Source organism: Lissotriton helveticus, chromosome 7, assembly GCF_964261635.1.
Source record: "Lissotriton helveticus chromosome 7, aLisHel1.1, whole genome shotgun sequence".
In the NCBI taxonomy this organism is placed as follows: domain Eukaryota; kingdom Metazoa; phylum Chordata; class Amphibia; order Caudata; family Salamandridae; genus Lissotriton; species Lissotriton helveticus.
This window is the reverse complement of record NC_136068.1, coordinates 1,469,103,516-1,469,131,377: the sequence shown is the minus strand read 5'-3', so window position 1 is coordinate 1,469,131,377 and position 27,862 is coordinate 1,469,103,516. Positions and strand designations below refer to the sequence as shown.

Sequence of the window (27,862 nt, the reverse complement as noted above, 5' to 3'; positions counted from 1 at the left end):
GTATTCTTAGTTTCTGAAATAAACCCTTGCAAAATCACTGATTCTGCAGCTCTTTGAACCTTTTCAGTAGTGACCATATTAATTGGGACAGTCATAATTTTTCTAAGCATTATCTGTGCATCTGCAGTTTGTAATTCTTGAACTGAATCAGGCACATTTGAAGCAGTAAAACCTGGAGGTATCACTGTCATTACTGAATCAACAGGTAATGGGTCAATATAAAATGTCTGCACAGTTCTCACAGTCTGTATTTCTCTCTGTACAACAGAAGCAGTACCCCCTGTAGTATTTACTGGTGCACTATTTTCAGTATTTTTCATGGGAAGCACATAAAGTGGTGGACACTCAGTTAACAATGCATCCATTATTTCATCCCCTGAATCATTATTTATTTGAGGCTCTTTTTCATCACTAATTTTCTTCACCTGCATCTGGTGCTTTACCTTTTTATCCTCACTTGCTTTCTCTCTTGCTGTCTTTTCCCACATGCTTAAGGCCTCAAATTGTGCAGCTTTAGATGGTGTCTTTATTTCACATAACACTTCCCTTAATTTGTCAATAATTTGCAATTCAAAAGTACCATCTTTTGGAAACCTCAACGCACCCTATTTTTCAGTAATCTTGCACCATTGGTGAACCCACATACATGTGTTTTGTCCCAAATTGGTAGACATAAAATGCACAGGTGTTCCTTCAGGAGCATCACCAATAAAAAACAATTTTTTCACTTTACCTCCTAACAGCTTCTTTAAACTTTCAAACATTTTCATTTTTGCAATAGTTCAATGCAATTTCTTTTCTCCAAAGCTGTCAGTCTCAATTTTAGTCAGTTTTACTCCTACCACTGACCCTCCACAAAATCTTACTGCAATATTTCTCTTAATCAATAACTCTGTTAGTAACAACATAAATACATTCGCTACTCTGTCTGTTGTGCTAAATAAAGGATAGATGTATATTCACTGCGAGTAACACATTCCGCTTACCCTTCACAAAGTAAGACTTTTCGTTTACTCTTCAAACACTACAGGTAAATCCCTTCCGCTTACCTTTCACTCAAGCTCAGAAGAACCTGCTACTCCTTTGGACTTATCCTTCAGGATATATCTTAGTCCAAAGTTTCACCAGCGAACCCTTTTGCTGTCAATCAAGCTCAGAAGAACATGCTACTCCTTTGGACTTATCCTTCAGGATGTATCTAAGGCCAAAGTTTCACCAGCGAACCCTTTTGCTATCAATCAAGCTCAGAAGAACCTGCTACTCCTTTAGTGTGACCCTTTCTAGGTGATATCAGACCAAAGTTTCACCAGCGAACTCTTTGCTATTAATCACTCACACAGAAAATAGTCCCTAATTTAACACTGCCAGCCCTACCTAGCTTCTCAGTGTTATTCCAACAGACGAGTAACCTCAGTGCAGTGTGGCTTCCATTTACCACCCGCTATTCCTTCCCGGGATTCCACAGGTGTGCATACCTGCGTGTTCCAGACAACATAGAACAAGACACTAACTTAACATGAAGAGTTAAAACATGTAATCAATAACCAAAAAGTATGTCCTATGAAATTACCAATATAATCAATAACACCATCAATTCAAAATGAGCAAAATTTTACCAACAATAAAAAACTTACTATTTTCAACACTTCAAAAAATACATGCTAGCATATTAACAACATTTCACAACCCTATTGATACTCACACCACTTCTTGCATCACCTGCCAGTACTGCTTTGCCAGTCTTCAGGTTCTGAGCATTGGAGTCAGGAATCAGGACTTGGACATTTATCTAACTTGGGCAATTATTTTACTTCCCTCTTAAGGTCAATGATCCATTAGTTGAATAGTTGATGGTGAAATCAATAATCACTAATCACCAAACTAATCAATAATGACCATCCTCTGATTACCAAAAACTGATGGAGCGGTAATTTCTTCTGGTAATTTCTCAATGAAAAAAAACCCTCATGCTACCTCTAATTTACCGCTCAAAAGGTGTTGGGCCCTTCACACCATGTATTACCTTCACGAGACTTAAATAAACCTGAACAGTCAAAAATGCAATTTATTATTCAAGCCAATAAAGAGAGTTGTTGAGTATTTTAAAGGGTTTTATTTTCTAGTCAAAAGTTAATTTTTCTCTGACCCTTTATTCATTAGTAAAATATCAATCAGGTTACATAATTTGGAAAACAGGAAAAATATCTATAATACAGAACACATTACAGTCTGCATATAAGCATAACATGTAGGGAAGAAAATGTGGCGCAAAATATCAGTCACAATTCTTAAAGAGTTTCTAAGAAAAATAGTCTTGCAAAGCTAATCAATAATTAAATAGTTGGCAAAAATCTCCCATTAAGAGAAATAAATGCATAAAACAAATAAATCTTTTTAGACCTAATTAATTAGTCAAAACATAAACTTAAAGTTTAGCATCTAAATCTAAAGAGCCTTTCTATCTGTTGCTGCTCTGTGCATCTCTGTGTCTAAAGAGGAAAGCAGCCCCTCCTTCACAGGCCTCAAAGGAATGTGGCCTGCAGGGCCAAGATGTGACGTGGAAGCAAGTAACCTCCCCCTGACTCTCCTCGGACGCACCTCCCCTTCAGCAATCTCCCGGGACGTTTCGCGTACCTAACCCATAGAAGCCAGCTGAGCTGAGAAAAAAGCCAGCCCCCATCCAGAGAGGACAGTATTTATACCCTAATTATTGGCAGAGTACACAAAAATGTAGCTTCTTTCAGGAAACTTGTATGTGATTGGTCAGTCATGATGGCATGAGGTCACACTACCCTGACTCATTCTAAAAACCTGACTTCACCAGTGTTAACAAAAGAAGCATACATGAATAACTAAATTTATAAACGTTTGCAACATTTACTAGGAAAAATGTTTCATTCTAATTCTCTTCCTTCCTTCCACAGCGTAGTCAGAACGGATACTTTTAACTAACTGGTACATTGGCACAGTCACAAGAATGTACAGTTCAGGTTGTCCTTGACTTTTTGTCATGAGGAAAGCTGCCACAGTCTGCGCATGCTCCCTTCTCATTAAATTGCAAGCCATAGCCTTGATGGATTCACAGGCAGCCATGTTTTGTGTAGGCCCCAAAAATAAAACAAACACAAAGATAATATTAATTTCATGTAAATCAGCCCATTATGTTTCCCACGTGCATTATTAATTCACACACATTATAAAAAGAGGTGTTATTAACTGAAAATATTTATCAAAATATGCAACAAGTCAAAGTCCTTTAAGACAGGAATAATAAATCTAGATTACATGGATGAGCTGGGAAGAGAGAAACACATTCTATTAATCCTCAAAGGTAAAAAGGCCACTTTTTCTCTACATTGCAAAAAAAAACACATGTTAATTCAGCAAAAGCATTTTCAGGCCTCACTTTCATGTTTTTCATGTGCCATGTTTTTAACCTGCACCAAAATGTGCGTGGCAATTTAAATGCAGCCTGTCTGTAGCACAAAAATAAAACAATGCCTGACTGCAGATGAAATCTGCTCCATCATATCTACATTACGTTTTGGCTGTTCCCTGCCACGGGCACTAGGCCTACACACACAAGTGAGGTATCATTTTTATCGGTAGATGTTGGGGAATGCGGGGCGGCTGAAATTTTGTGGATCCACGCAGATTCCAGAACTTTCCATCATAGAAATATGAGGAAAATGTGTTTTTTTTACACTTCTTGAGGTTTGCAAGGAATTCTGAGTAACAGAACTTGTTTAGAGCCACACAAGTCACCTCATCCTGGATTCGCATTGGTGTCTGTTTTTTATGAATGTATAGGTTTGTTAGGCTTCCCTAGGTGCTTGAAGAGCTGGGATTCAAAATTCAAAACTAGGCCCTTTGCAAAAAAGGGTCAGTTTTCACTGTAAAAATGTGGTGTATCCATGTTGCGTTTTGGCCCATTTCCTGTCGCGGGCACTAGGCCTACCCACACAAATGAGGTACCATTTTTATTGAGAGACTTTGTCGATTGCGGGGTGGGTAGAATTTTGTCGATCCACTCGATTCTGGAACTTTCCATCACAGAAATGTGAGAAAAATTGTTTTTTTATAAAGGTCGAGGTTTCCAAGGTATTCTGGGTAACAGAACCTGGTGAGATGCACACAGGTCACCCCATCCTGGATTCCCCTTGATGTCTTTTTAATTTTTTTTTTTATAGATTTTCTAGGTTTCCCTAGGTGCCGGCAAGCAAGGTTCAAAATCCACAGCTAGGCACTTTGCAAAAAATGGTCAGTTTTCACTGTAAAAATATAGTGTATCCATGTTGTGTTTTGGATGTTTCCTGCCGCGGATACTAGGCCTACCCACACAAGTGAGGTAACATTTTTATCGGGAGACGTTGGGGAATGCAGATTGGGTGAAATTTTGTGGATCCATGCAGATTCCAGAACTTTCCATCACAGACATATAAGGAAAATTTGTTTTTTTGACACAGCTTGAGGTTTGCGAGGAATTCTGAGTAACAGAACCTGGTGAGAGCCACACATGTCACCCCATCCTGGATTCCCCGGGGTGTCTAGTTTTAAAAAATGTACACGTTTGCTAGGTTTACCTAGGTACCGGCTGAGCTAGGGTCCAAAATCCATAGCTAGACACATTGAAAAAAGGGTCAATTTTCGCTAGAAAAATATGATATGCCCATGTTGTGTTTCAAACCGTTTACTTTCACAGGCACTAGGCCTACCCACACAAGTGAGGTACCATTTTTATTGGGAGACTTAGGGAAACACAGAATTGTAGAGCAACCATTACTACCTATTGACTTTCTATGCAGTTCTGATTTCCAAATGTAAGACAATGTGTAAAAAAGTCACTTTGAAAAATGTCCTATAATTCATATGCTGGTATGGGTACCCACAATTTTGGAGTTGTGCAAATAGCTACTGCTTCTAAACTTTATATTTTGTTCCCATTTCGGAAATACATAGGTGTCCTTGATACCTATTTTCCACTCTCAATATTTTACCGAATGATTTGCTATATACCCGCTACATAATGAAAAACCATTGGAAGCCACAGCCCAGTTATTGGCTCTGGGTTCGTCGGATTTTCTTGGTGAACCTAAAAGTCCTATATGTCCCCGCAACCAGAACCGTCCAGCGGATGTAACAGTATATTGCTTGAAAAAATATGTCCTACTTAGAAGTTACAGGTGAAAACATTGGCACAAATGGCAGTTTTTTCAACTCATTTTCTGATTTTCAACTGTTAGTTTTCATTAAAAAAACCTTGAAAGATCTACACAAATTACCCCTTGCTGAATTCTAAAGTTTGTCTACTTTTCAGAAATGTATAGCTTTGCGGGATCCATTATTGCTTTCACGCCCATTTCTACCATTAACTGGAAGGAGGTTGAAAGCACAAAAAGTAGCAAAAATAGGCTATGGCCCAGTAAAATGCCAAAACTGTGAAAAGAAAATCTGCAGGATCCCTTAGGCGGTGAGGACGGACAAAAGGTAAGCGCGTGTCTTGAACGCCGCTTTGTACCTTTCAATTACGATGCGAGGTTGCGTCTCCATGGCAACCCTGCACGGCCCTGTTATGCATGAAAAGGGTCGCGCTGCCATGGAGATGCGTGCGGGGATGTCTGAAGGACGGGGCCGGCGTTCAAAAGACGCCGGTCCCGTCCGACTCGCTCCTTTGGGCTGAAATGTCCAAGGGAGCTAGGGGAGAAGAAGGGTATGACTACGAGGGTGCGGGTGGGAGAAGGACTCCGCCGCCGCGCCAGGTAAAGTGAAGAGCGGAAAGAAAAGTTCGCGAGCCCTCAACTGAGAGAAAGGCGGGGCACACCCGGTCCGTAGAGACAGGCGGAAGCACAGTGAAAATAGGATCGTGAGCCCAGTGGATGCGCAATAAAAGCGAGGGAAGATAGAGAAAATAAATATAAAAAGTATAAAATAAAAATACAAAATAGAAACTAGCAGTGCTGCTAAAGTAAAGGGAGGGAGAGGTGGGACACACACTCCACAAATAACCTCCCACCGTTCAGAAAAAAGGCAGTCACACACAAAGCACAGGCAAGCACAGTGCAGACAGTCAGATCAGGGTACTTATCTTGTGAGCAGCAGCAACAAAGAAGGAAGACCACTGCGTGCACATGGACTATATACCTACCTGGAATGTTTATTATTGTTCTAGAACCTTTCATTGTTGCTGCTGTGAGCTAAGCAATAAAGGAGATTGCATAATATTGGCCTCCGTGTCCTTAATAAAATCCAGATTTTCTGCCCAGCAGGCTGTGAAAAATCTAAATTTTCTGACAAAAGTTTGCCTGTCTCTGAAAGCTGGGTAGATGGTGAAACTCAGCACCACAAACCCTTTGTTGATACCATTGACAGGGATGCTTTGTTCTGCAGCACTTGTTCTCCAATGTTGGCTAATTTCTGGGTCCCCTCCAGGGGTATCCACAAACCCTGGGTACCTTTAAAATCCCCATGATGTTGTAAGAAAACAACGCAACTTTAGCGTGGATACCTTATGTGGACAAAAAGTTATAGGGGCCTAATCGCGAACTACCCCAAATAGCCAAACAGCTTAGCATATGGGAAAAGGCCTAGCAGCGAAAGTGTTAGCATTTACTACATTTTTTGTTGACATATGCCATTATTTAAGGAAATGCCATCCTGTTTTTTAACTCTCCATGCTGTCTGTTTGCTGAACTGTTGCCTGAAATTCAATAAAGACAGCACAGAGAGTCTCTTAAAAGAAACCCTATTTTTTGTATTTTTCCGAATTTTAAAATTGACTCAGCCAAAATACACATTGTTTTCTGTCGGCATTTATCTGAAAAAACTGTAAAAACTGAAAACTCGGTGCATTAATTACAAATGGGCTTAGATCAGCTAGGAGATCATTTAGAGGTTACTGGATACAAAACACGTGCCACAAATTGGCAGATCCCTGTCCGCTAGCCTCTCGATTCCCCTACCTCACCTTGAACTGGCAAAACCACTCTGTCACACTTCCAAAAGCTCAGCCATCAGAAAAACCAACATTTCCTACAATTGTTGTAATTCTTTCACAGATGTGGCATTGGACAGTCAGAAAAACTGAGAAACAAATTAGGGAAAACTAAACCATGGGGAACCAATTTAAAAATAAGAAATTTTAAGGAAAAACAAATTAAATCGAAATGAATGCAAACATGTTAAAGCAGGGGTATTTTTTTAGGAAAATTAAGAAATACATGAAACTTAGGGGTAGTGAGGGTTTTTTGCATGAAGTTCAGGTGTTGAAAGGAGATTTGGGGTGGTGAGAGGTTTTTAGGGTTTAGGGATGGGTGGAGGGTTAGGGTTTGAGGTGCTATTTGGGTTCACTGATAAATGGAGTTTAGGGACTGCGAGGGTTTTTAAGGGATCAGGAATGGGATGAGTTTAGGGTTGGGGGTTTGAGGGTTTCAGGAATATGTGGGGTTTAGGGGTGGTAAGGGTTTTTAGGTTCCATGGATGGGTGAAGTTTATGGGCAGAAAAAGTTTTAGGGTCCAGAAATCAATACGTTTAGGGCGGAGAGGGGTTATAAATGGTTTAGGGTTCGGTGGGATTTAGGAGTATAGATGCGTGTAGTTTATGCGTGGTGTATTGTTTGTAGGAGGCAGGAATGGATGTGTTTAGGAGTTGTGAGGTGGTCATTGATGGATGGTGCCTAGGAGTAGAGAGGTGACAGAAAATTATAAGTATCCAAAATAATTGTTTGACAATGTAAACAATTTAATTGAAACTAATATCCCATGAATTAAAGCACTGAAATAAATTGCTGCTAAAAATGTAAGACATGCACCCATAGCATTTACACCCTAAAAATAAGAATGCTAAAGTCAATAAAAAAAAACACATTTTATGAATTGGTTTTACGAAATGGAAATAGCATTCAACCTGCAAACTTTAATTGAACAGTTTAGGTGAAATGGTTTCTCAGTAATGCTATTCCATGAAATCGTTTTTGTACGAAATTAGATACATCCCTTTCCATCTCGGTGTCCACTGTGCTGTTATGTGGCCTAGTTTGGGACCTTTGTGAAAAAAAATGTTCAACAGTCTGACAAATGTAAAAGTATGATAAAGCTGGGCATATTTTTTTCAAGTTCTAAACATTTATGTCAATTGATCATTTAGAAATAAATGAGTAAAGGACGAGGCTAATTCGTGGCAAATGTATTTTGAGAAGAAATTTACCATTTTCATTTTTGGTCAAGGCATTTCCTCCAATTTCTCCGCAATGAAGCAAAGATGTCGTTGTAGCTTCACTGCTCTATCAAGGCTTGAGTCACAAAACAATTTATGAACATAAGTGTAGTTTATGTGTGCAAAAAGTGAATTTTAAGATAGGAAATTTCAAATCGTAATTCAGAGCGTGAATGCTGCAAAAGCCCATAGTAGCAACTTTGAAGGTTTTCACATGCGTTCCGAAACTTTCCACACCCACACCAAATTTATGTCCTACAATTTTTGAAAAAGATTGCAGGCTGGGATTAAAACTTCGTCCAACATCCATAAATGTAAGGGGTGTGGCTGGAGTCTTTTATTCCACATAAAAATATGTGTTTCCTCCGTGGAGAAAAACATTGCTTAATTTGTAAAAGAATGAATGCCGAGGCTCAATGTTGGACTGCATAGACTTGATTTCACCTCAATCCTTTTTACTCCATCACCAGACCCCCCCAGCCTCTTTATCTCATTCTTGCAGGTTGTTTTCATCCCTGATTTCTCTTTTTGTCTCCGTTATTCCCGTCTAGCTATTCCTCCTTCTTTCCCCCTTTTGAATTTTTAGGTCGAGGGACCGTCGCACTGCGAAGCAGTGGGCGGAGTCCTGAAGATTTTATGTTTTGGAGTTAGGGGGCTTGGAACCCGCCCCTCGTCTCCATTGGATGGCTTCCTAAACGGAGGCCACCCATTGGAGGAGAGGGGCATCACTCCCTTTAAGACCGGTCATTTTCGGAATCGGGGGCGTGGTTTTTTGCCTTCTTTCTACCTGTGACGTCATCCGTCACTCATACATAAAAACACGCCCGATTCCGAAAATTTCGGAGCTTTGAGGCAGTCATTTCTGCCCGAAGCTCGCCATGATGGTGGACGCGACTACCTATCGCTCTGCTTCTCATCCCAATCGCCTTGCGCCTTGAGCCCCCCCGCACTCTGCCGCACTCTTGCTTTGGACCGCCGCTCCCTTTGCAGCCCCCATCGCAGGAATACCCTGCGGAGATCTCAGAGGGGCCTCTGACCGCACCGCTCCATTTGCAGCCCCCACCACTGGAAAAGACAGGCTGAGCTCGCACAGAGGCCTCTGACATCGCCTCTCCCAGCCTGCTCCTCAGTGCAGCCCCCACCACTGGAAACGACAGGCTGGGAGCTCACAGAAGCCTCTAACATCGCCTCTCCCCGCCTGCTCGTCCTTTCAGCCCCCACCCCATTGCTGTATATAAGCACCACTCCTGTGCACAGACATGGGTTATTTTCTTTCCGTGCCTTTGGATGCACTCCACTTCAGATGTTGTCAGATCTTCTGTCAACTTCTATACTTATAACAGTGTGCTAGGAAACAATGTTCGAACTGAAGATGACCGGATTGACGCTATGCCACGACTGCAAGAAATAAATGTCAGTAACAGATCATCACAAGATGTCTTTGGTGCCTCGACTCGCGGCACAACTCTGTTGTGTGATAAGTGTGCCCTCAGGCACCCAGACGTTACTGAGTGCTGTGAGGCGAAGCAACACAAGCATATGCAAGATAAATGCAAGGAATGAGCATGGATGAAAGCAAACATTACAGTCTAAAAAGGTGGGCACATGCTTGCAATAAAAAGTTAACCATACCAGCAGATCAATGGTGCACTTTGCACAATACCATTGCAAGATGATCGCTCTGTACATATCTCAGTGATCCGCCGTCTTGGAACTGTTTGATGCATAATTTATCACTGATTCGGTCTAGGAGCGCTCTCCCCTGGCCACTGAATGCAATGCTTGGATTTGCATAAAGCACTCATACTGCGCCTTGATAACACAGGACAGCAGTCAGCTAGGTTTCTGGTTGCACTGGCAACTGAAGGACCTGGCTAATTCCGGACGAGGCTCACATCTCTTGTAGCACCCATTTGCATGACTATTGGAGTTGCATGCTCAGTTTTGTTTATGGTGTTAATATCACACGAGTATGTCTGGAGTTGCACTGACTTAAACTGGAATGGGAATCGTTTCTAGCACAAGATCTATTATTATTTTAGCACGCTGGGTAGCAGCAGAGTGCAGATTGTGAGTGCAGAGTGCAGATTGTGAGTGCAGAGTGCAAATTGTGAGGGCAGAGTGCAGAGTGCTGATTGTGAGTGCAGATTGTGAATGCAGATTGTGAGTGCAGAGTGCCGATTGTGAGTGCAGAGTGCAGATTGTGAGCGCAGAGTGCAGATTCAGAGTGCAGAGTGCCGATTCAGAGTGCAGATTCAGAGTGCAGATTCAGAGTGCAGAGTGCAGATTCTGAGTGCAGATTGTAAGTGCAGAGTGCAGATTGTGGGTGCAGAGTGCAGATTGTGAGTGCAGAGTGCAGATTGTGAGTGCAGAGGGTAAATTGTGAGTGCATAGTGCAGAGTGCAGATTCAGAGTGCAGAGTGCAGAGTGCAGATTATGAGTGCAGAGTGCAGATTCAGAGTGCGGAGTGCAGATTGTGAGTGCAGAGTGCAGATTGTGAGTGCAGAGTGCAGATTGTGAGTGCAGATTCAGAGTGCAGAGTGCAGATTGTGAGTGCAGAGTGCAGATTGTGAGTTCAGAGTGCAGAGTGCAGATTGTGAGTGCAGAGTGCAGATTGTGAGTGCAGAGGGCAGATTGTGAGTTCAGAGTGTAGAGTGCAGATTGTGAGTGCAGAGTACAGATTGTGAGTGCAGAGTGCAGATTGTGAGTGCAGGGTGCAGATTGTGAGTGCAGAGTGCAGAATCAGAGTGCAGAGTGCAGAGTGCAGATTGCAAGTGCAGAGTGCAGATTGTGAGTGCAGAGTGCAGATTGTGAGTGCAGAGTGCAGATTCAGAGTGCAGAGTGCAGATTGTGAGTGCAGAGTGCATATTCAGAGTGCAGAGTGCAGATTCAGAGTGTAGAGTGCAGATTGTGAGTGCAGAGTGCAGATTGTGAGTGCAGAGTTCAGATTGTGAGTGAAGAGTGCAGATTCAGAGTGCAGAGTGCAGATTGTGAGTGCAGAGTGCAGATTGTGAGTTCAGAGTGCAGAGTGCAGATTGTGAGTGCAGAGTGCAGATTCAGAGTGCAGATTGTGAGTGCAGAGTGCAGATTGTGAGTGCAGAGTGCAGATTCAGAGTGCAGAGTGCAGATTGTGAGTGCAGAGTACAGATTGTGAGTTCAGAGTGTAGAGTGCAGATTGTGTGTGCAGAGTGCAGATTGTGAGTGCAGAGTGCAGATTGTGAGTGCAGAGTGCAGATTCAGAGTGCAGAGCGCAGATTGTGAGTGCAGCGTGCAGATTGTGAGTGCAGAGTGCAGATTCAGAGTGCAGAGTGCAGATTGTGAGTGCAGCGTGCAGATTGTGAGTGCAGAGTGCAGATTCAGAGTGCAGAGTGCAGATTCAGAGTGCAGAGTGCAGATTGTGATTGCAGAGTGCAGATTGTGAGTGCAGAATGCAGATTGTGAGTGCAGAGTGCAGATTATGAGTGCAGAGTGCAGATTCAGAGTGCGGAGTGCAGATTGTGAGTGCAGAGTGCAGATTGTGAGTGCAGATTGTGAGTGCAGAGTGCAGATTGTGAGTGTAGAGTGCAGATTGTGAGTGCAGAGTGCAGATTCAGAGTGCAGAGTGCAGATTGTGAGTGCAGATTGTGAGTGCAGAGTGCAGATTGTGAGTGCAGAGTGCAGATTGTGAGTTCAGAGTGTAGAGTACAGATTGTGAGTGCAGAGTGCAGATTGTGAGTGCAGAGTGCAGATTGTGAGTGCAGGGTGCAGATTGTGAGTGCAGAGTGCAGAATCAGAGTGCAGAGTGCAGATTGTGAGTGCAGAGTGCAGATTGTGAGTGCAGAGTGCAGATTCAGAGTGCAGAGTGCAGAATGTGAGTGCAGAGTGCAGATTCAGAGTGCAGAGTGCAGATTCAGAGTGTAGAGTGCAGATTGTGAGTGCAGAGTGCAGATTGTGAGTGCAGAGTTCAGATTGTGAGTGAAGAGTGCAGATTTAGAGTGCAGAGTGCAGATTGTGAGAGCAGAGTGTAGATTGTGAGTTCAGAGTGCAGAGTGCAGATTGTGAGTGCAGAGTGCAGATTCAGAGTGCAGATTGTGAGTGCAGAGTGCAGATTGTGAGTGCAGAGTGCAGATTGTGAGTGCAGAGTGCAGATTCAGAGTGCAGAGTGCAGATTGTGAGTGCAGAGTGCAGATTCACAGTGTAGAGTGCAGATTGTGAGTGCAGTGTGCAGATTCAGAGTGCAGAGTGCAGATTGTGAGTGCAGAGTGCAGATTGTGAGTGCAGGGTGCAGATTGTGAGTGCAGAGTGCAGATTGTGAGTGCAGAGTGCAGATTGTGAGTGCAGAGTGCAGATTCAGAGTGCAGATTGTGAGTGCAGAGTGCAGATTGTGAGTGCAGAGTGCAGATTGTGAGTGCAGAGTGCAGATTCAGAGTGCAGAGTGCAGATTCAGAGTGCAGAGTGCAGATTGTGATTGCAGAGTGCAGATTGTGAGTGCAGAATGCAGATTGTGAGTGCAGAGTGCAGAGTGCAGATTCAGAGTGCAGACTGCAGATTCAATGGTGCACTTTGCACAATACCATTGCAAGATGATCGCTCTGTACATATCTCAGTGATCCGCCGTCTTGGAACTGTTTGATGCATAATTTATCACTGATTCGGTCTAGGAGCGCTCTCCTCTGGCCACTGAATGCAATGCTTGGATTTGTATAAAGCACTCATACTGCGCCTTGATAACACAGGACAGCAGTCAGCTAGGTTTCTGGTTGCACTGGCAACTGAAGGAGCTGGCTAATTCCGGACGAGGCTCACATCTCTTGTAGCACCCATTTGCATGACTATTGGAGTTGCATGCTCAGTTTTGTTTATGGTGTTAATATCACACGAGTATGTCTGGAGTTGCACTGACTTAAACTGGATGGGAATCGTTTCTAGCACAAGATCTGTTATTATTTTAGCACGCTGGGTAGCAGCAGAGTGCAGATTGTGAGTGCAGAGTGCAGATTGTGAGTGCAGAGTGCAAATTGTGAGTGCAGAGTGCAAATTGTGAGTGCAGAGTGCAGAGTGCAGATTGTGAGTGCAGATTGTGAGTGCAGAGTGCAGATTGTGAGCGCAGAGTGCAGAGTGCCGATTCAGAGTGCAGATTCAGAGTGCAGAGTGCAGATTCTGAGTGCAGATTGTAAGTGCAGAGTGCAGATTGTGAGTGCAGAGTGCAGATTGTGAGTGCAGAGGGTAAATTGTGAGTGCAGAATGCAGAGTGCAGATTCAGAGTGCAGAGTGCAGATTCAGAGTGCAGAGTGCAGATTATGAGTGCAGAGTGCAGATTCAGAGTGCGGAGTGCAGATTGTGAGTGCAGAGTGCAGATTGTGAGTGCAGATTGTGAGTGCAGAGTGCAGATTGTGAGTGCAGAGTGCAGATTGTGAGTGCAGAGTGCAGATTCAGAGTGCAGAGTGCAGATTGTGATTGCAGAGTGCAGATTGTGAGTGCAGAATGCAGATTGTGAGTGCAGAGTGCAGAGTGCAGATTCAGAGTGCAGACTGCAGATTCAATGGTGCACTTTGCACAATACCATTGCAAGATGATCGCTCTGTACATATCTCAGTGATCCGCCGTCTTGGAACTGTTTGATGCATAATTTATCACTGATTCGGTCTAGGAGCGCTCTCCCCTGGCCACTGAATGCAATGCTTGGATTTGTATAAAGCACTCATACTGCGCCTTAATAACACAGGACAGCAGTCAGCTAGGTTTCTGGTTGCACTGGCAACTAAAGGAGCTGGCTAATTCCGGACGAGGCTCACATCTCTTGTAGCACCCATTTGCATGACTATTGGAGTTGCATGCTCAGTTTTGTTTATGGTGTTAATATCACACGAGTATGTCTGGAGTTGCACTGACTTAAACTGGATGGGAATCGTTTCTAGCACAAGATCTGTTATTATTTTAGCACGCTGGGTAGCAGCAGAGTGCAGATTGTGAGTGCAGAGTGCAGATTGTGAGTGCAGAGTGCAAATTGTGAGTGCAGAGTGCAAATTGTGAGTGCAGAGTGCAGAGTGCAGATTGTGAGTGCAGATTGTGAGTGCAGAGTGCAGATTGTGAGCGCAGAGTGCAGATTCAGAGTGCAGAGTGCCGATTCAGAGTGCAGATTCAGAGTGCAGAGTGCAGATTCTGAGTGCAGATTGTAAGTGCAGAGTGCAGATTGTGAGTGCAGAGTGCAGATTGTGAGTGCAGAGGGTAAATTGTGAGTGCAGAGTGCAGAGTGCAGATTCAGAGTGCAGAGTGCAGATTCAGAGTGCAGAGTGCAGATTATGAGTGCAGAGTGCAGATTCAGAGTGCGGAGTGCAGATTGTGAGTGCAGAGTGCAGATTGTGAGTGCAGATTGTGAGTGCAGAGTGCAGATTGTGAGTGCAGAGTGCAGATTGTGAGTGCAGAGTGCAGATTCAGAGTGCAGAGTGCAGATTGTGAGTGCAGAGTGCAGATTGTGAGTTCAGAGTGCAGAGTGCAGATTGTGAGTGCAGAGTGCAGATTGTGAGTGCAGAGGGCAGATTGTGAGTTCAGAGTGTAGAGTGCAGATTGTGAGTGCAGAGTACAGATTGTGAGTGCAGGGTGCAGATTGTGAGTGCAGAGTGCAGAATCAGAGTGCAGAGTGCAGATTGTGAGTGCAGAGTGCAGATTGTGAGTGCAGAGTGCAGATTGTGAGTGCAGAGTGCAGATTCAGAGTGCAGATTGTGAGTGCAGAGTGCAGATTGTGAGTTCAGAGTGCCCAGTGCAGATTGTGAGTGCAGAGTGCAGATTGTGAGTGCAGAGTGCAGATTGTGAGTGCAGAGTGCAGATTCAGAGATTCAGAGTGCAGAGTGCAGATTGTGAGTGCAGAGTGCAGATTGTGAGTTCAGAGTGCAGAGTGCAGAGTGCAGATTCAGAGTGCAGATTGTGAGTGCAGAGTGCAGATTGTGAGTGCAGAGTGCCGATTGTGAGTGCAGAGTGCAGACTGTGAGTGCAGAGTGCAGATTCAGAGTGCAGAGTGCAGATTCAGAGTGCAGCGTGCAGATTGTGAGTGCAGAGTGCAGATTGTGAGTGCAGAGTGCAGATTGTGTGGGTGGCTCTGTATGTGTGTGTGGGTGGCTTTGTGTGTGTGGCTCTGTGTGCATGTAAATGCAATAGGTCATGCATTTGCGAGCGATTAAGCTATTGGCCTTGTAAATGACAATGCCATTTATTTAACGATTACGCTATTGGCAATGTAAATGACAATGCCATTCATTTATGATTTAAAAAAAAAAACACCAAAAAAAACAATGTCATGAGCAATGCCAATAGCTCTACCTTTAATAATGCCGAGACCATTGCATTGTAAATGCTTGTTATCTCTTGCCCTGGATCAAAGTTTATTGAAAAACAAGTTCCAGTCCCCAAAAATGAGTGCTGGTGGGCCCTACATTACAACCACCTAATTAATCACTGAGGAAAACACTTATAAATGCAAAGTGATGTCCCACTTGCTCGACTGCCTACAATGCAGTTTCCTGGTGTAAGTGCGGGAATCAAAGAGTGCACATGGAAATCCTTACTTCAACAGCCATCTGGTGCTTCCTCCCTGGGAACCTGTGAATCTATAACAATTGTAGGTTAAGCTCTAAGCTGCATAGATTCCTCCTTTTTATGAAGCAAACACATAGATATAGGTAGTAACAATTGTGCATTAGACTTCAGTTGTGTCTGTCTTTTCAGGAAAGCCTACTTTGCGGCTGGCAGGCGGGCTGGGCCCATGTGCCGGAAGAGTGGAGGTGTATCATCAGGATGAATGGGGGACAGTTTGCGATGATGACTGGGACATCAGGGATGCACAGGTGGTGTGTCGCCAGCTCAACTGCGGTGTAGCCTTCCAGGCACCTGGGATGGCAGCGTTTAGCCAAGGATCCGGCAGAATCTGGCTCTCCCTTGTCAAGTGCAGGGGCACAGAAGCATCTCTCCAGCAATGCCCGCATCCACAGTGGGGGAGGCATAACTGCCGCCATGCAGAAGATGCCAGCGTCGTTTGTTCAGGTATCAACTTTTAAGAGCAACTTTTATTGTGTGCTATTTGTGGTTGTTTTGAGGGAAGTGTTTAACATCGTTAATGAAAAATATCAAACGTCAAACGATGCAGCATTCCATTAACATGAAATATTTTCAAGCATAAATATTTCTAAAGTGGGTGTGCATCGAGTGAATATAATGACAATCATGAAAATAATAAAATATACAAAAATATTTGCGAGGTGGACAAAAAACGCAGATATTCCTAGCTCTTCTGCACAGGAAAGCCCTGATTGTGTTGGTCACATGGAGGTAAATGGATACTTGTATAGCGCACTACTCACCCACAAGGGTCTCAAGGTGCTTGTATGAATACCGCTGTGGAACCCATCCTGGCTTTCCCTGTGAGGTATCCACTCCTGGGCACACCCAAGGTGGAGGCTAGACATTCTTAGCGTTGTGGGGGCCGTTGTGGAAATTAAGCAAGCTATTGCCCAGAGTTGCAGAGTGGGACTCCATGATTGGAATAGGTACCGATGCGAGAATTATCAGGTCCGTGGAGTTTTGAGCCCAAGACCCGAGGCTGGGAATTGAACCCTGGTCCTGGGCTAGACCTCTGCATCAGGGTGTGCCGCTCTAACCATTGAGCCACACTTCTCCAGGTGAATATTACACCTTCTTTTCTTACATTTATTACATAGTAGCCAAGGAACAGGAAACACTGCAACCGAAAGTCTTTTTGAAATAATGGTGCTTAGGAGGTCTCCCCACATTATTATCTTTACTTGATGACAAGAAACTCAAAAGAGATGAGTGAACTGAAAGAAGATGAATAACAACAAACATCTCAGTAGTGGTTAAATAGCTTTTTTTAAGGTATCCGGTTGCACTTTCCAATTTGCTCGTGAAATTTTATCTGCAGATGTAAGGTCCATCTGCTCCAATGTTTTCTTAAGGTGCAGATGGCATTTTGAAGACTGGGACTAGAGAAAAAGAAAAATGAGAATAAAAATCCACTCTGACGCAATGAGCGGAGGGGGGAGGGAATCTTTCTAAAGTTGCTCAATTGGGAATATTTACCTCCTTATCATTTAATAGAATAGAGACTTTCATTTGCAGAATAGTTAGGAAAATCTGCATTTTAGAACAAGACACGAGGCTCTATAATGCAAATTTTAAGGCTGTTACGGCCAACAAGGGAGACACGCTCGACTGTTTACAACATACCGTTCTAAATGTAGACACTGTGGAGCAATCAGCAAACCGAAGAATTCCCTCCAACCCTGCCTTGTGTACTGATCCAGAGTTACAGCCAGCAGTCTAGTGTTTCTTGTATGCCCTACACTAGACACCCACCCACCACTGATGTCACTGGTCAGGTGACACAGCTCTAATAAAAGGGGCCGAGCGCACGTGCTCGAGGCCAGTTGTACCAGTACCCGACTGTGTCCGTGTCAGTCATTCTTAGCAATGAGGGCCCAGGGCCCTCAACATTACATTGGCGACGAGGCGGACGCTAGCCGCGCGTGCCGCAGCTGAAAAACCCCGGAAAGAAGAAGGGAAGTGCCCATGGGCAGGGCACCCCTCTGGGGAGCGGCGCCGGCCGCCGAGAGGCCCGCGGGGCGTGTGCTGTGCCCCGGGCCTGAAAATCCATGAGGAGGTGCCTGGGAGTCCACCCCGCACCTCCATGCCCAGCACGTGCCCTCCGGCGTGAGGGGAAAGAAGAGCGGACCGACCGGAGCCTACCCGCGTCGGCCGCGACTGCGCCCCTGCCTGGGGTGAAGAGAGCCGTGCAGAGCCCACCTGCATCGGCCGCCACCGCTCGGTGAAACCCCCGTGGAGCCCACCCGCGTGGAGGAGGAAGGCCCGTCGGCCAGAGGTGAGCCCGTAACCTGCACCGAAAGCGGAGCCCACCCGCGACGTCGGAACTGCATAATGGCGGCCGCCAGCCGGCGCCGCCGAAAAACACAAAGCGGAGCCTACCCGCTGTACATATTGTGCCCCTAGTATAGCGAGGCCAGCGGAGCCCACCCGCGGCCCGCCTGCAGTGACGCGGCATTGGCCGCTATTGCCCCGTTAATTAAGACAAGACTCGCGAAGCCCACCCGTGGCCTGCCTGCCGTGTCCCCCGCCGTGTGTGTGAAGAGCCTACGGCAGGGGTGAATAAACTTCAAAGAGCTGCTGGGCGGCGAGCAATTAAAGCGGAGCCCACCCGCGATGCAATGCCCACACGTGTTTCTGATGCGAGTGCCTGTCCCGCACATCGGAACTTGGCCCCCAGCCTTCCTCCCCTGCCCGCACAAGGACTGTGTGAGGCTGGCGGGCGGGGGTAGGCGAGAAGAGTGTCTGGAGCAGCCCCTATTCCTCCTCACCCGTGCACAGCGTGCCTAAAGCTGCCGCAGCGGAGGAGAACCAGATGAAAGACCCCGCCGGGTCTTGGGATCACGGAGCAGCCGTGAGAGACAGCAGGCAGCCCGTAAGTGAGCCGAGCAGCCAGCACATGTGGAGGCCTGCCCCTGCACAATAAACAGACGTCCAGCTGTTTTGTGTCCCCGAGCAGCCAGTGAAGTGCAGAAGAGTGCGAGGGCACCCGCCCCCCGCAGGAAGTCAGCGCGAGCAGCCGGCAGGGAGAACACGATACCAGCAGAGTGAGGAAAGCTGCTGAAGCACATCCGACGACTGCAGTAGGGACAAAATGTGGCACTGCTAACAACACTGCAAAAGCCATTGGGACACAGTGCTGACACGAACTAAAACACTCACCTGGGCTGTGTGTACCAGGAGCAGCTGGAGAGGCATGGCAGGGATACCAGCGGTACACGAAGAACCTGAAGGGAAGCTGTGAGGTCCCTGACATGTAGCACGGAGCCGAGTGCAGGCAGAAAGCTTCCGAGGCTGAAAGGAGAGACAAGAAATGGATCCAAATCTCATGAGCAAGGAAACCGGCCAAGGACTACAGGGAAAGCAGCACTGCCATCTAGTGGCCGGAGAGAGCAATGGCAGGCAAGGGAAGGATCCCAAGGAATAGGAACAAGCCTTGGACGAACCAACATGTTCAGCGTGATAAAACCTGCAGCCCACACACAGCAACGCTTATAGTGGAGTCACGACACCGACCGTGACCAAGTGCAAGAGAACTCCAGAGACGTGCAAGAAGACAGCATCGGGAACGCGCCAGAACTGCAGGAACGCGCCAGAACCGCAGGAACACGCCAAGAGGCGCAGGAACGCGCCAGAACCGCAGGACCACTGCAACCCTGCAGCACAGCCTAAGTGCGCCAGAAGACAGCTGACTCCCCGCAGAGGACACTCGACAGAGACTGTCAGCCGCAAAGAAAGACATTTCACAGGTACTCCCCAGGAAGTGCCAGAACGTTCAGGACCGCACCAGGAGATAGCGCAGGAACGCGCCAACACTCCAGGAACACTTCAAGAAACGACGCAGGAATGCGCAAGACTGAAGGACAAAGAACTGTACAGAGTTCAAGGCAGTGTGTGCAAATACGCCAGGACAGCGCAGCACTGCGCCGGGAGTGCCAGAAGTCAGGAGCGCCCAGTGACGCTGCACAGCGACACACCAACGCCACAGACCAGCATTGTGTGAGACCGCGCAAGGAGTGAAGGAACTCCACACCTCAGAACCAAACAGCATTGCGCAGGACCGCGCAAGGAGTGAAGGAACTCCACGCCACTACGACCGAGTAACGCAGGGATCGCGTCCTCGGAGACCTGTCAGTAGGTCACAGCGAAGATGACTTGCCAAAAAGTCACCGCCAGATGCGGACCAGTCAATTGGTCACCCGGAAAGAAAAGGAGAAGATGACCAGGCTGTTGGTCACCCGGAAAGAAAAGGAGAAGATGACCAGGTCGTTGGTCACCCGGAAAAGAAAAGGAGAAGATGACCAGGCTGTTGGTCACCCGGAAAGGAAAGGAGAAGATGACCAGGCCGTTGGTCACCCGGAAGGAAAAGAAAGGAGAAGCGGACAGTCAGAAGATCACGACTGCAAAGACATGCCAGAAGATCAAAGACATAGCAACTGAATAGATCAAGAAGAGGTCCATGGACGGGACCCAGAAGAGGTCTGATGACACCGACCCGAAGTAAAGAAGGAGCAACAGGAAGAAAGGGGCGATGCCTGGTTTGGCCATCGGAAGAAGAGGAAAGTGTGTCCTAGGGGTAGGACGCAACCAGGGAGATTCGTGTGGAGTGCACGCCACACGGAGATGGCCTGGGTGTTTGAAGAAAAGAAAGGGACCGACCACGTCGTGAAAGGAATGGAGGAGAAGAAGGGTAGTGAGTGCCACTAGAAGACCACAAGAAATGAAGAGGTGTGACCAGTCAACTCACACACCCATCAGAAGAAGATGGTGACCTGCACCAGAACACCAGAGTGCAGCGGAGAACAAGGCCTGGCATGAACACCGGCGGCACAAGTCAAAGATATCCATCTACAAGCCATCCATCCATGTGGCGATCGTAGAAGAGAGCAAGTTTGGACTGTTGACAACATTCTACCTTTGGGGTTGAGCGGAAGATTGAATGGCGAGAGTGCTCACACATCCGGCTGAGGAACTGACCACTCCACATCAACCCGTGGCAGCCCAATAAGCAAAGGCCTCAAGGGACTCTGGTGGCAGCAAGTCCCGCAAGAGAGACGGATCCATGACGGTGCGTCTGCAAGACCCACGGAGAGGAAAGCTTTGCGTGCAAGAAAAGAGTCAACAGCGTAACCTTCAGGTGGAACTCGGACACAACGGTGAAGATCGTGGAGCGCCCCGCTCACGGCCCGAAGGCTATGGTGGAGCAACATGACCGACAACACCAGTCCAGTGGAAGCCTGGCAAAGAGGTCCTCCCGGACATCTTGTGAGAGAGGAATACCGGCGAAGAGGGGCATCCTAGTGAGAGGGATGTATGCACCTACTCCTTTCATCTGCCCAGAAATACTTTGAAGCCTGCCCAGAGACATCACCAAGGACCAGGACTGAAGAGGAGAACCGAGAAGACAAACAATACTCGGATCACGTCACCCTTCTATCTAAACTACCAACTGTCACCAGTGGTGCCAAGCAAAGGCAAGACAGAGAGCAACGTCCAGGCGGCGCAGATAGAAGGTAGGACCCGCTGAAGAACGGCAAACCATGCCACAATGACTCATGAGTCCTGAATGCAGTAACTACACCATCTGCGATCTGCAATCCACCAAAGAGACTCATTTCAATTTACAGAGTCCAGTGTTATATTGCACGTACATTTTTCATTCCCACAGGTTGAACTTTATCGTGGGGTTTGCAAACTGCATTTTTCTTCCACAGGTTGGACTTTCATTTGTTTTCATTTTTCCCGAAGTTTGGGAGGGATGTACTGATCCAGAGTTACAGCCAGCAGTCTAGTGTTTCTTGTATGCCCTACACTAGACACCCACCCACCACTGATGTCACTGGTCAGGTGACACAGCTCTAATAAAAGGGGCCGAGCGCACGTGCTCGAGGCCAGTTGTACCAGTACCCGACTGTGTCCGTGTCAGTCATTCTTAGCAATGAGGGCCCAGGGCCCTCAACATTACACCTTGGTTCAGCATGCCTTAGAAGCCATAGCCCTCTGTACAGAATGTGCACTCGCAACCAACATTATCCATTTTACCCCGTCTAGCCAAGGTATAATATACACATAAGGCTTCTAGAATGATATAACATTCGTGGATCTGACATTCTTAAGTTTGTCCTTTCATCAGAGAACTGATTAATACAGTGAACAACACAAAGTTTCTGATGCAAAGGAAAATAAGAATACTCAACCAAAATCAAAGTATTTTTTGTATGTCTTGAAACTATAAAGTGCCAACCCGCTGGAGAAAAATACACTTGAGATATCAAAGTGCCTGACTTCTGATATCCTCCCAAATAAGACTAAGAGCCCTATTACGATTTCGAACCCATAGGGCGGCCCTTGCACTGCTGCACTGGTGGTCCTTCCTCCGTATTCAGTGTAGCGGTGGGAGTGCTGCAACCACTGGGGATCAGGCTTCCCATGGCAGGGGTGAAGTGATGTGAGGCCACAATAGACTGGCAGTGCTGCAGCACCACCAAGCACATTACGAGTTTTTTACTGGGACCCTATCACCGGCGGTGAGCACCACCATGGAAAGGGAGGCGGTGAGACAACTCCCCCTGTCGCCTTTGTGCAGAGGGCTGCATGCAGTGGGATACATGTTCTACCCCCTGCATGTTTGCACCCCCAGTTACTTCGCAGGAAGAAATGCACAACATGGTGCATTTTTCCCTGTGCAGGAAGGTGCTGCGATGCTACCATGATGCTGCCTTTCAATCGCTATTCTTTGAGCCTTGGAAAGGCACTGCCATGGAACTGCTGACACAGCACCTCCCGCACAGGTTTCACTCATAATCCGGCGGAGGGTCTTACTGCGAGTTCGCCAAACTTTTAATCAGGCCCTAAGTTTAGTAGCATAGTTCTGCTGACAACATCTTTAAGGCAAATATATTATTACCAGGTATTTCTTTTAAATAATATATATTTTTTTATAATTATGCATTTTAATCATACAATTGTACGGTACATCAGTGTAATGCAAGGCACAGTATCATCTGCCACAATAGTATACATATCAATGACACCTTCCCATACTCGTACAATAACAACAGTAACGCCCCCCCCAAGTATCCCTATATAGGTCAAAAAGTCTATATGATATGTCCAAAAGGTCCACAGCTTGGTTAAAAGCATTGCAGAGGTAGCATCTGGTAACAGCAGGTATGTAGTCCTGGTAGTACAGAGCTGCGAGACAGCACAACGCAAACATAGTTAGGTTACAGCCCACACCCTCCGCCCCCCAGCTCCCAAGGAAATTGTCCCTCTGAAAATTCAACATTTCCAGAGCTGCCAACTAATTCACGAGCCAGAGTCACCTACCAGGTGTCCTTCCAGGGAGGAGGGAGACTGGGTACCCAGCACAACAGCAGTATCTGTTAGCAAAGCATTTCTCCTATCTGCACCCGCACCTCCCTCCGCCCTCTCCAGCAAGTATGAAATTAACGGACCCCAAATATCTTTAGGACGTGATTTGATGGGTAACATGTCTGCATATTGATGCATATGGTCATGCCAAGTAGTCATTGTTTGCAGCCAATCCTTAAACGCCACCTGCCGTTTTGTCAATAAGAACCCCATAGCCAGGAATTTTTTATGTACCGTGTTGATATCTTGAATTAATCCCAGAAGGGCCAGTAATGGGCATGGCCTCAGTTGAACCCCTACCATGGTCCATATCGCATCAAAGACCTGTGTCCAGAACTCAGCCACCAGGGGGCAGCTCCATGCCAAGTGTATAAAGTCTGCTCCCTCCCGCCCACACCTTACACAGTTATCATGCTCTCTGAGTCGGAATTTATATAGTTTAGCAGGGGTATGGTATAACCGGTGTAGGAACTTAAAATGCACTAGGCATAGCCTACTGTTACCTGTGACGGCCTGTGTTTGTGTACAGCTAAGTTCCCATTGGTCGTCCATCAATGGTGCATCAAGATCACAATCCCATTCCAATCGGGCTCGGGCTGCATGGGATTACGGAGCGTCTTGTATGTGCTTATATAGGAGGGATATGGCATGCCTAGGGGGTTCTGCCTGCAGGAAGGCATGTAGTGGGGCAAATGTGTCTGGCTCATGAGGGAACTCTGGAGTGGCGGCCCGCACAATTTGCCAAAGACGTGTGTACATGAATGTATCCATAACTGATGGGGTGCGCTTTCAAAAAAACTTTTCCCTGGAGCGGAAGCTTCCCTCTAAGTAAAGGTCTCCCCAGGTGCAATATTGAAGATCTGCTATATCTTCCTGCGAATTCCCTCACATGTAACCTATAACAACGGGTTGTGCAACAGGGGCATTTTTGGAGAGTAGAACTTAGTGTTCCCTAGTTTGCGAGCAATATGATGCCATGCCTGTATTGTACAGTCAACTGTGGATGGGTCTCTCATACGCTGCCCTACCACTGTGAAAAGGTATCCTGAAGGGGGGCACCGGGGCCATATATCCGTGGAGAAGTGTGGCTCACTGGTTAGAGGAGGCAGACCTGGAAGCAGAGGTCAGCCCGGGACCAGGGTTCAATTCCCGGCTCGGCGGGGTCTTGAGTCCTAAAATGTCCATGGACTCGACAATTCTCGCTCCGGTGCTTACTCGATTCACGGGTTCACACTCTGCGACTCTGGGCAATAGCTTGCTTAATCTCCACAACGGCCCCTCGCGGCGGGATGGCTGGCTTTCACCTTGCGGATACCCTGCCGGGGCTATCTCACAGGGGAATACCAGGACGGGTTCCCTAAGCAAGCGCTTAGAAACCGCTCGGTGATTTGCGCTATATAAATTCCTGTACATTTACATATCCATCTTGCACCGCTAGGTGTGGCATAAAAGGCGGAGTATGGAGCTAGTATAGTGCATAGTGGGCCTGCGCGCAATAATAATAGTACTCAAAATTAGGGACTGCGTATCCTCCAAGAGAATACGGCAACATCAATGTGTTTAAGTTTAGACGCGCCTGCTTCCCACCACATATGAGTCGCGTGAGCTGGGAACGTAGGGTACTAAAGAAAAAGGGTCCCGGGTGGTAAGGCATATTAATAAAGAGGTATAATAGTTTTGGCAGCCGGACCATCTTAATTAATGATATACGACCTGCCATTGATAGGGGAAGTCACAGCCATTTAGTGACTCTGTCAGTTATTTTATCAATAGCTGTGCCATATCCGCCTCACAAGAGCATCTTTATCACTAGACACATGTATTCCGAGGTATTTAACCTCATCTGTTTCCCACATCAGGGGGTAGTCTATGGGATGCTCCAGTGGATTACCCGTTAAAGGAAAAACTGCAGATTTCGACCAATTTATTTGTACCCCAGAGATAGCACCAACTTTAGTTATCTCGCATAAAATAGGGTTAAGATTAACCTGGGGGTTTTTAACATACAATGTCATATCATCCGCGTAGAGCGAAACGAGCAGCTGTCTAGAGGGGTAGACTAATGCCTTGTCATTATGGTGCTGTCTAAGTTTGGGGGCCTGGGGTTCAATAGCCAGGGCGAACAAAATGGGAGACAGGAGGCAGCCTTGGCATGCCCCCCTAGATACCTCAAAGGGAGCAGACATAGCCCCATTCAATAGAACAGAGGCCACCGGTTGGCTATAGAGAAGTTGCACCCACTGTAGGAAAGTAGCAGGCATCCCCATGTGCCCCAGAGTACCTAGGAGATAATCCCACTCCAGGGAATCAAACGCTTTAGAAGCGTCTAGGAATACCGCCACCGCAGAGCAGTTAGGGTCAATGTCCTGCAAGACTGCGGCCAAGTCCTTAAGTTGTGCGATGTAGCTTGGCTGGGGATGAATCCTGCCTGATCCGGGAGCACAAGACGCTGCATCAATAAATTCAGCCTTGTCGCCATGACCTTAGCTAGGATTTTGGTGTCACAGTTTAACAGCGACAAGGGCCTTAATAGTGAAGTTATGAGGGCTTCTCACATAGTGACAGGCAAGTGACTTTCCTTCAAAAGCTGCATAGTATACTTCTTTCAGGATAGGAGCCAGGATAGAGACGTAGGTTTTATAAAATTCAATTGGTATCCCAGCCGACCCTGAGGCACACCCCGACTTCATTTGCATAATAGCCTCTACAATTTCACCCAGCTCCAAGTCTAATGCAAGAAATTTCCTCTGCCCATCACCCAACCAAGCTAGTGCCGTATCCTCGAAATATTCAGACAAGACTAGCGGGGCACCCCTCTGTGATGAGTATAACAATCTGTAACAGTCTTGGAATGTGTTTAGTTGATAAGGAAGGTTCCTATGCACATTGCCCCGATTATCCTGTATCTCTGTAATATAATTGGAGAATCTTGGTGGTCTAACCGCTGCTGCCAAGGCCTTCCCTGGCCTATCCCCTTCTCCATATACTCTTGCCAAGTGTGGTTTCCCCCTGAATTTACATTCCCTATCTGCTAGCTCCTCATACTCCATCAGTTTGCTGCGTAGAGTGGCTTTGAGTGCAGAGTTAGTAGCACATTTGGTTATATCTCTTTCTAAATTTCTAAGCTCAGACTCCAGGGATGTGAGATCCCTACGCAACGTTTTAAGGACACCCCCTCCTTTAGCTATACATATGCCACTTATCGTTACTTTAAATGCCTCCCATACCGTGGTGATGCTAGAGACCGATGCAGAGTTGCGTTTGAAAAAATCGTGGATCTCTTGTTCTAGCTCTGCCTTAAATACAGTATCCTGCAAATGTGAGGGGTTGAGACGCCAATTAATATATGGGGAATATTTTAAGGGAGCATGAATGTCCACAAGCACCAGGGAGTGGTCCGAATATGTAAGGACCAGATGAGTGACTCGACCCAGCCAGTGCGACATACCCACAGACACAAATATATAATCAAACCTAGCCCAAGAGGAGTGGACTGCAGAATAGTGTGTGCCTTCTTGCATCGTCGGGTGTGTGTGCCTCCACGAGTCCAGTAAATATTTGTCCGCTACGAGGCCTTGCACCGTACGTTGCGTAATGGTAAAGTGAGACGGGGAGGCATGTGATCTATCCATGCGAGGTTGCAATGCTGTATTGAAATCCCCCCCCCCCCCCAAATAACATAGGTAGTGCCTACTCTTGAATTTTGTTCCATAATTGGAGGAGTGCTTGGGGATCATCAGTATTTGGGCCATAGGAGCTAGCGAAATTGACATCATATGAGTAAAGTCTCCCCCATACCAGACAATATCTTCTCCCCCATCTGTTGCTGTCCCTCCTAACACAAAGGGAACCCCTTTTTTAACCAATATGGTGACCCCACGAGAATAATTAGAGTAAGAAGCGAAGCAGCGGTGTGAGGCCCAGCAGGAAGCAAACTGGGGATCCAAACCAGTATTTAAATGGGTTTCCTGCAACATGGCCACCTCAATATTATGTCTGTCTAAATACCCTAGTATTTGCCTCTTCTTCCTGGGGTTGTTTAGGCCCCACACATTCCAGGACACCACCCCAAGGCTGTGAATATTACAGGAGCCTACTGACATAATCACTGTAGTGAAAGATTGGACCTGACCAAACCATCTTTACCATAATTAGGAATAAAGACTGAAAGATTACAAATAGAAAACAATTCCCCCCCCCCCACCGACACCGGCTTCCCCAATTCGCCGGGTACAGTCCCCCACCCTAACCCAATGCCCATCCAGATACTATAAACCTGTCTCCTCCAAAAGTAAGAATAGGGGTACGCCCTCTTGTGGAGGTCACCAGGGACCCACGACTCTCCCACTTCCTCCATACTTACACCTACCTACTGCACCGCAAGGAACGGCCAGTTACGGCAGGGCGGAGGGAAGTTGCCAAGCTAGACAAGTAACACAGAATATAAAGTATAATTATACATCACCAAAATCAAGAGTCTCGTAAGTGGCAAAGTGTCCATCTAAGGCTCGGGAGGATCAGTGTTCATTGGATAAGTCAGTCCGGTTCCGACAGTGGAGATTGGGATCTCGAGTGCCTCTGCTCTCCTGCTTCTTTAGGCTCATCCTTGCGGTATTTCTTAAGATAATCTTCAACTTGTTGTGGGTTCTGAAATAGGTGTTGCTTTCCATGGTGCGTGACCTTCAA

The 27,862-nt window shown here is 46.4% G+C and overlaps 1 protein-coding gene across 2 annotated transcripts in view; it reads left to right on the top strand.

Moving 5' to 3' along the window:
• Positions 1 to 27,862, top strand: part of LOC144770376 (scavenger receptor cysteine-rich domain-containing group B protein-like) — a 417,105-nt gene that overhangs the window by 69,023 nt on the left and 320,220 nt on the right. Inside the window, exon 3 of one of the 2 annotated variants that reach the window (XM_078654845.1) lies at positions 15,914 to 16,228. The exons of the other annotated variant lie outside the window; for it this stretch is intronic. Within the exon in view, the coding sequence (XP_078510971.1) occupies positions 15,914 to 16,228 (315 nt within the window). The remainder of the gene's footprint in view (positions 1 to 15,913; positions 16,229 to 27,862) is intronic. 2 annotated transcript variants of the gene reach the window in all.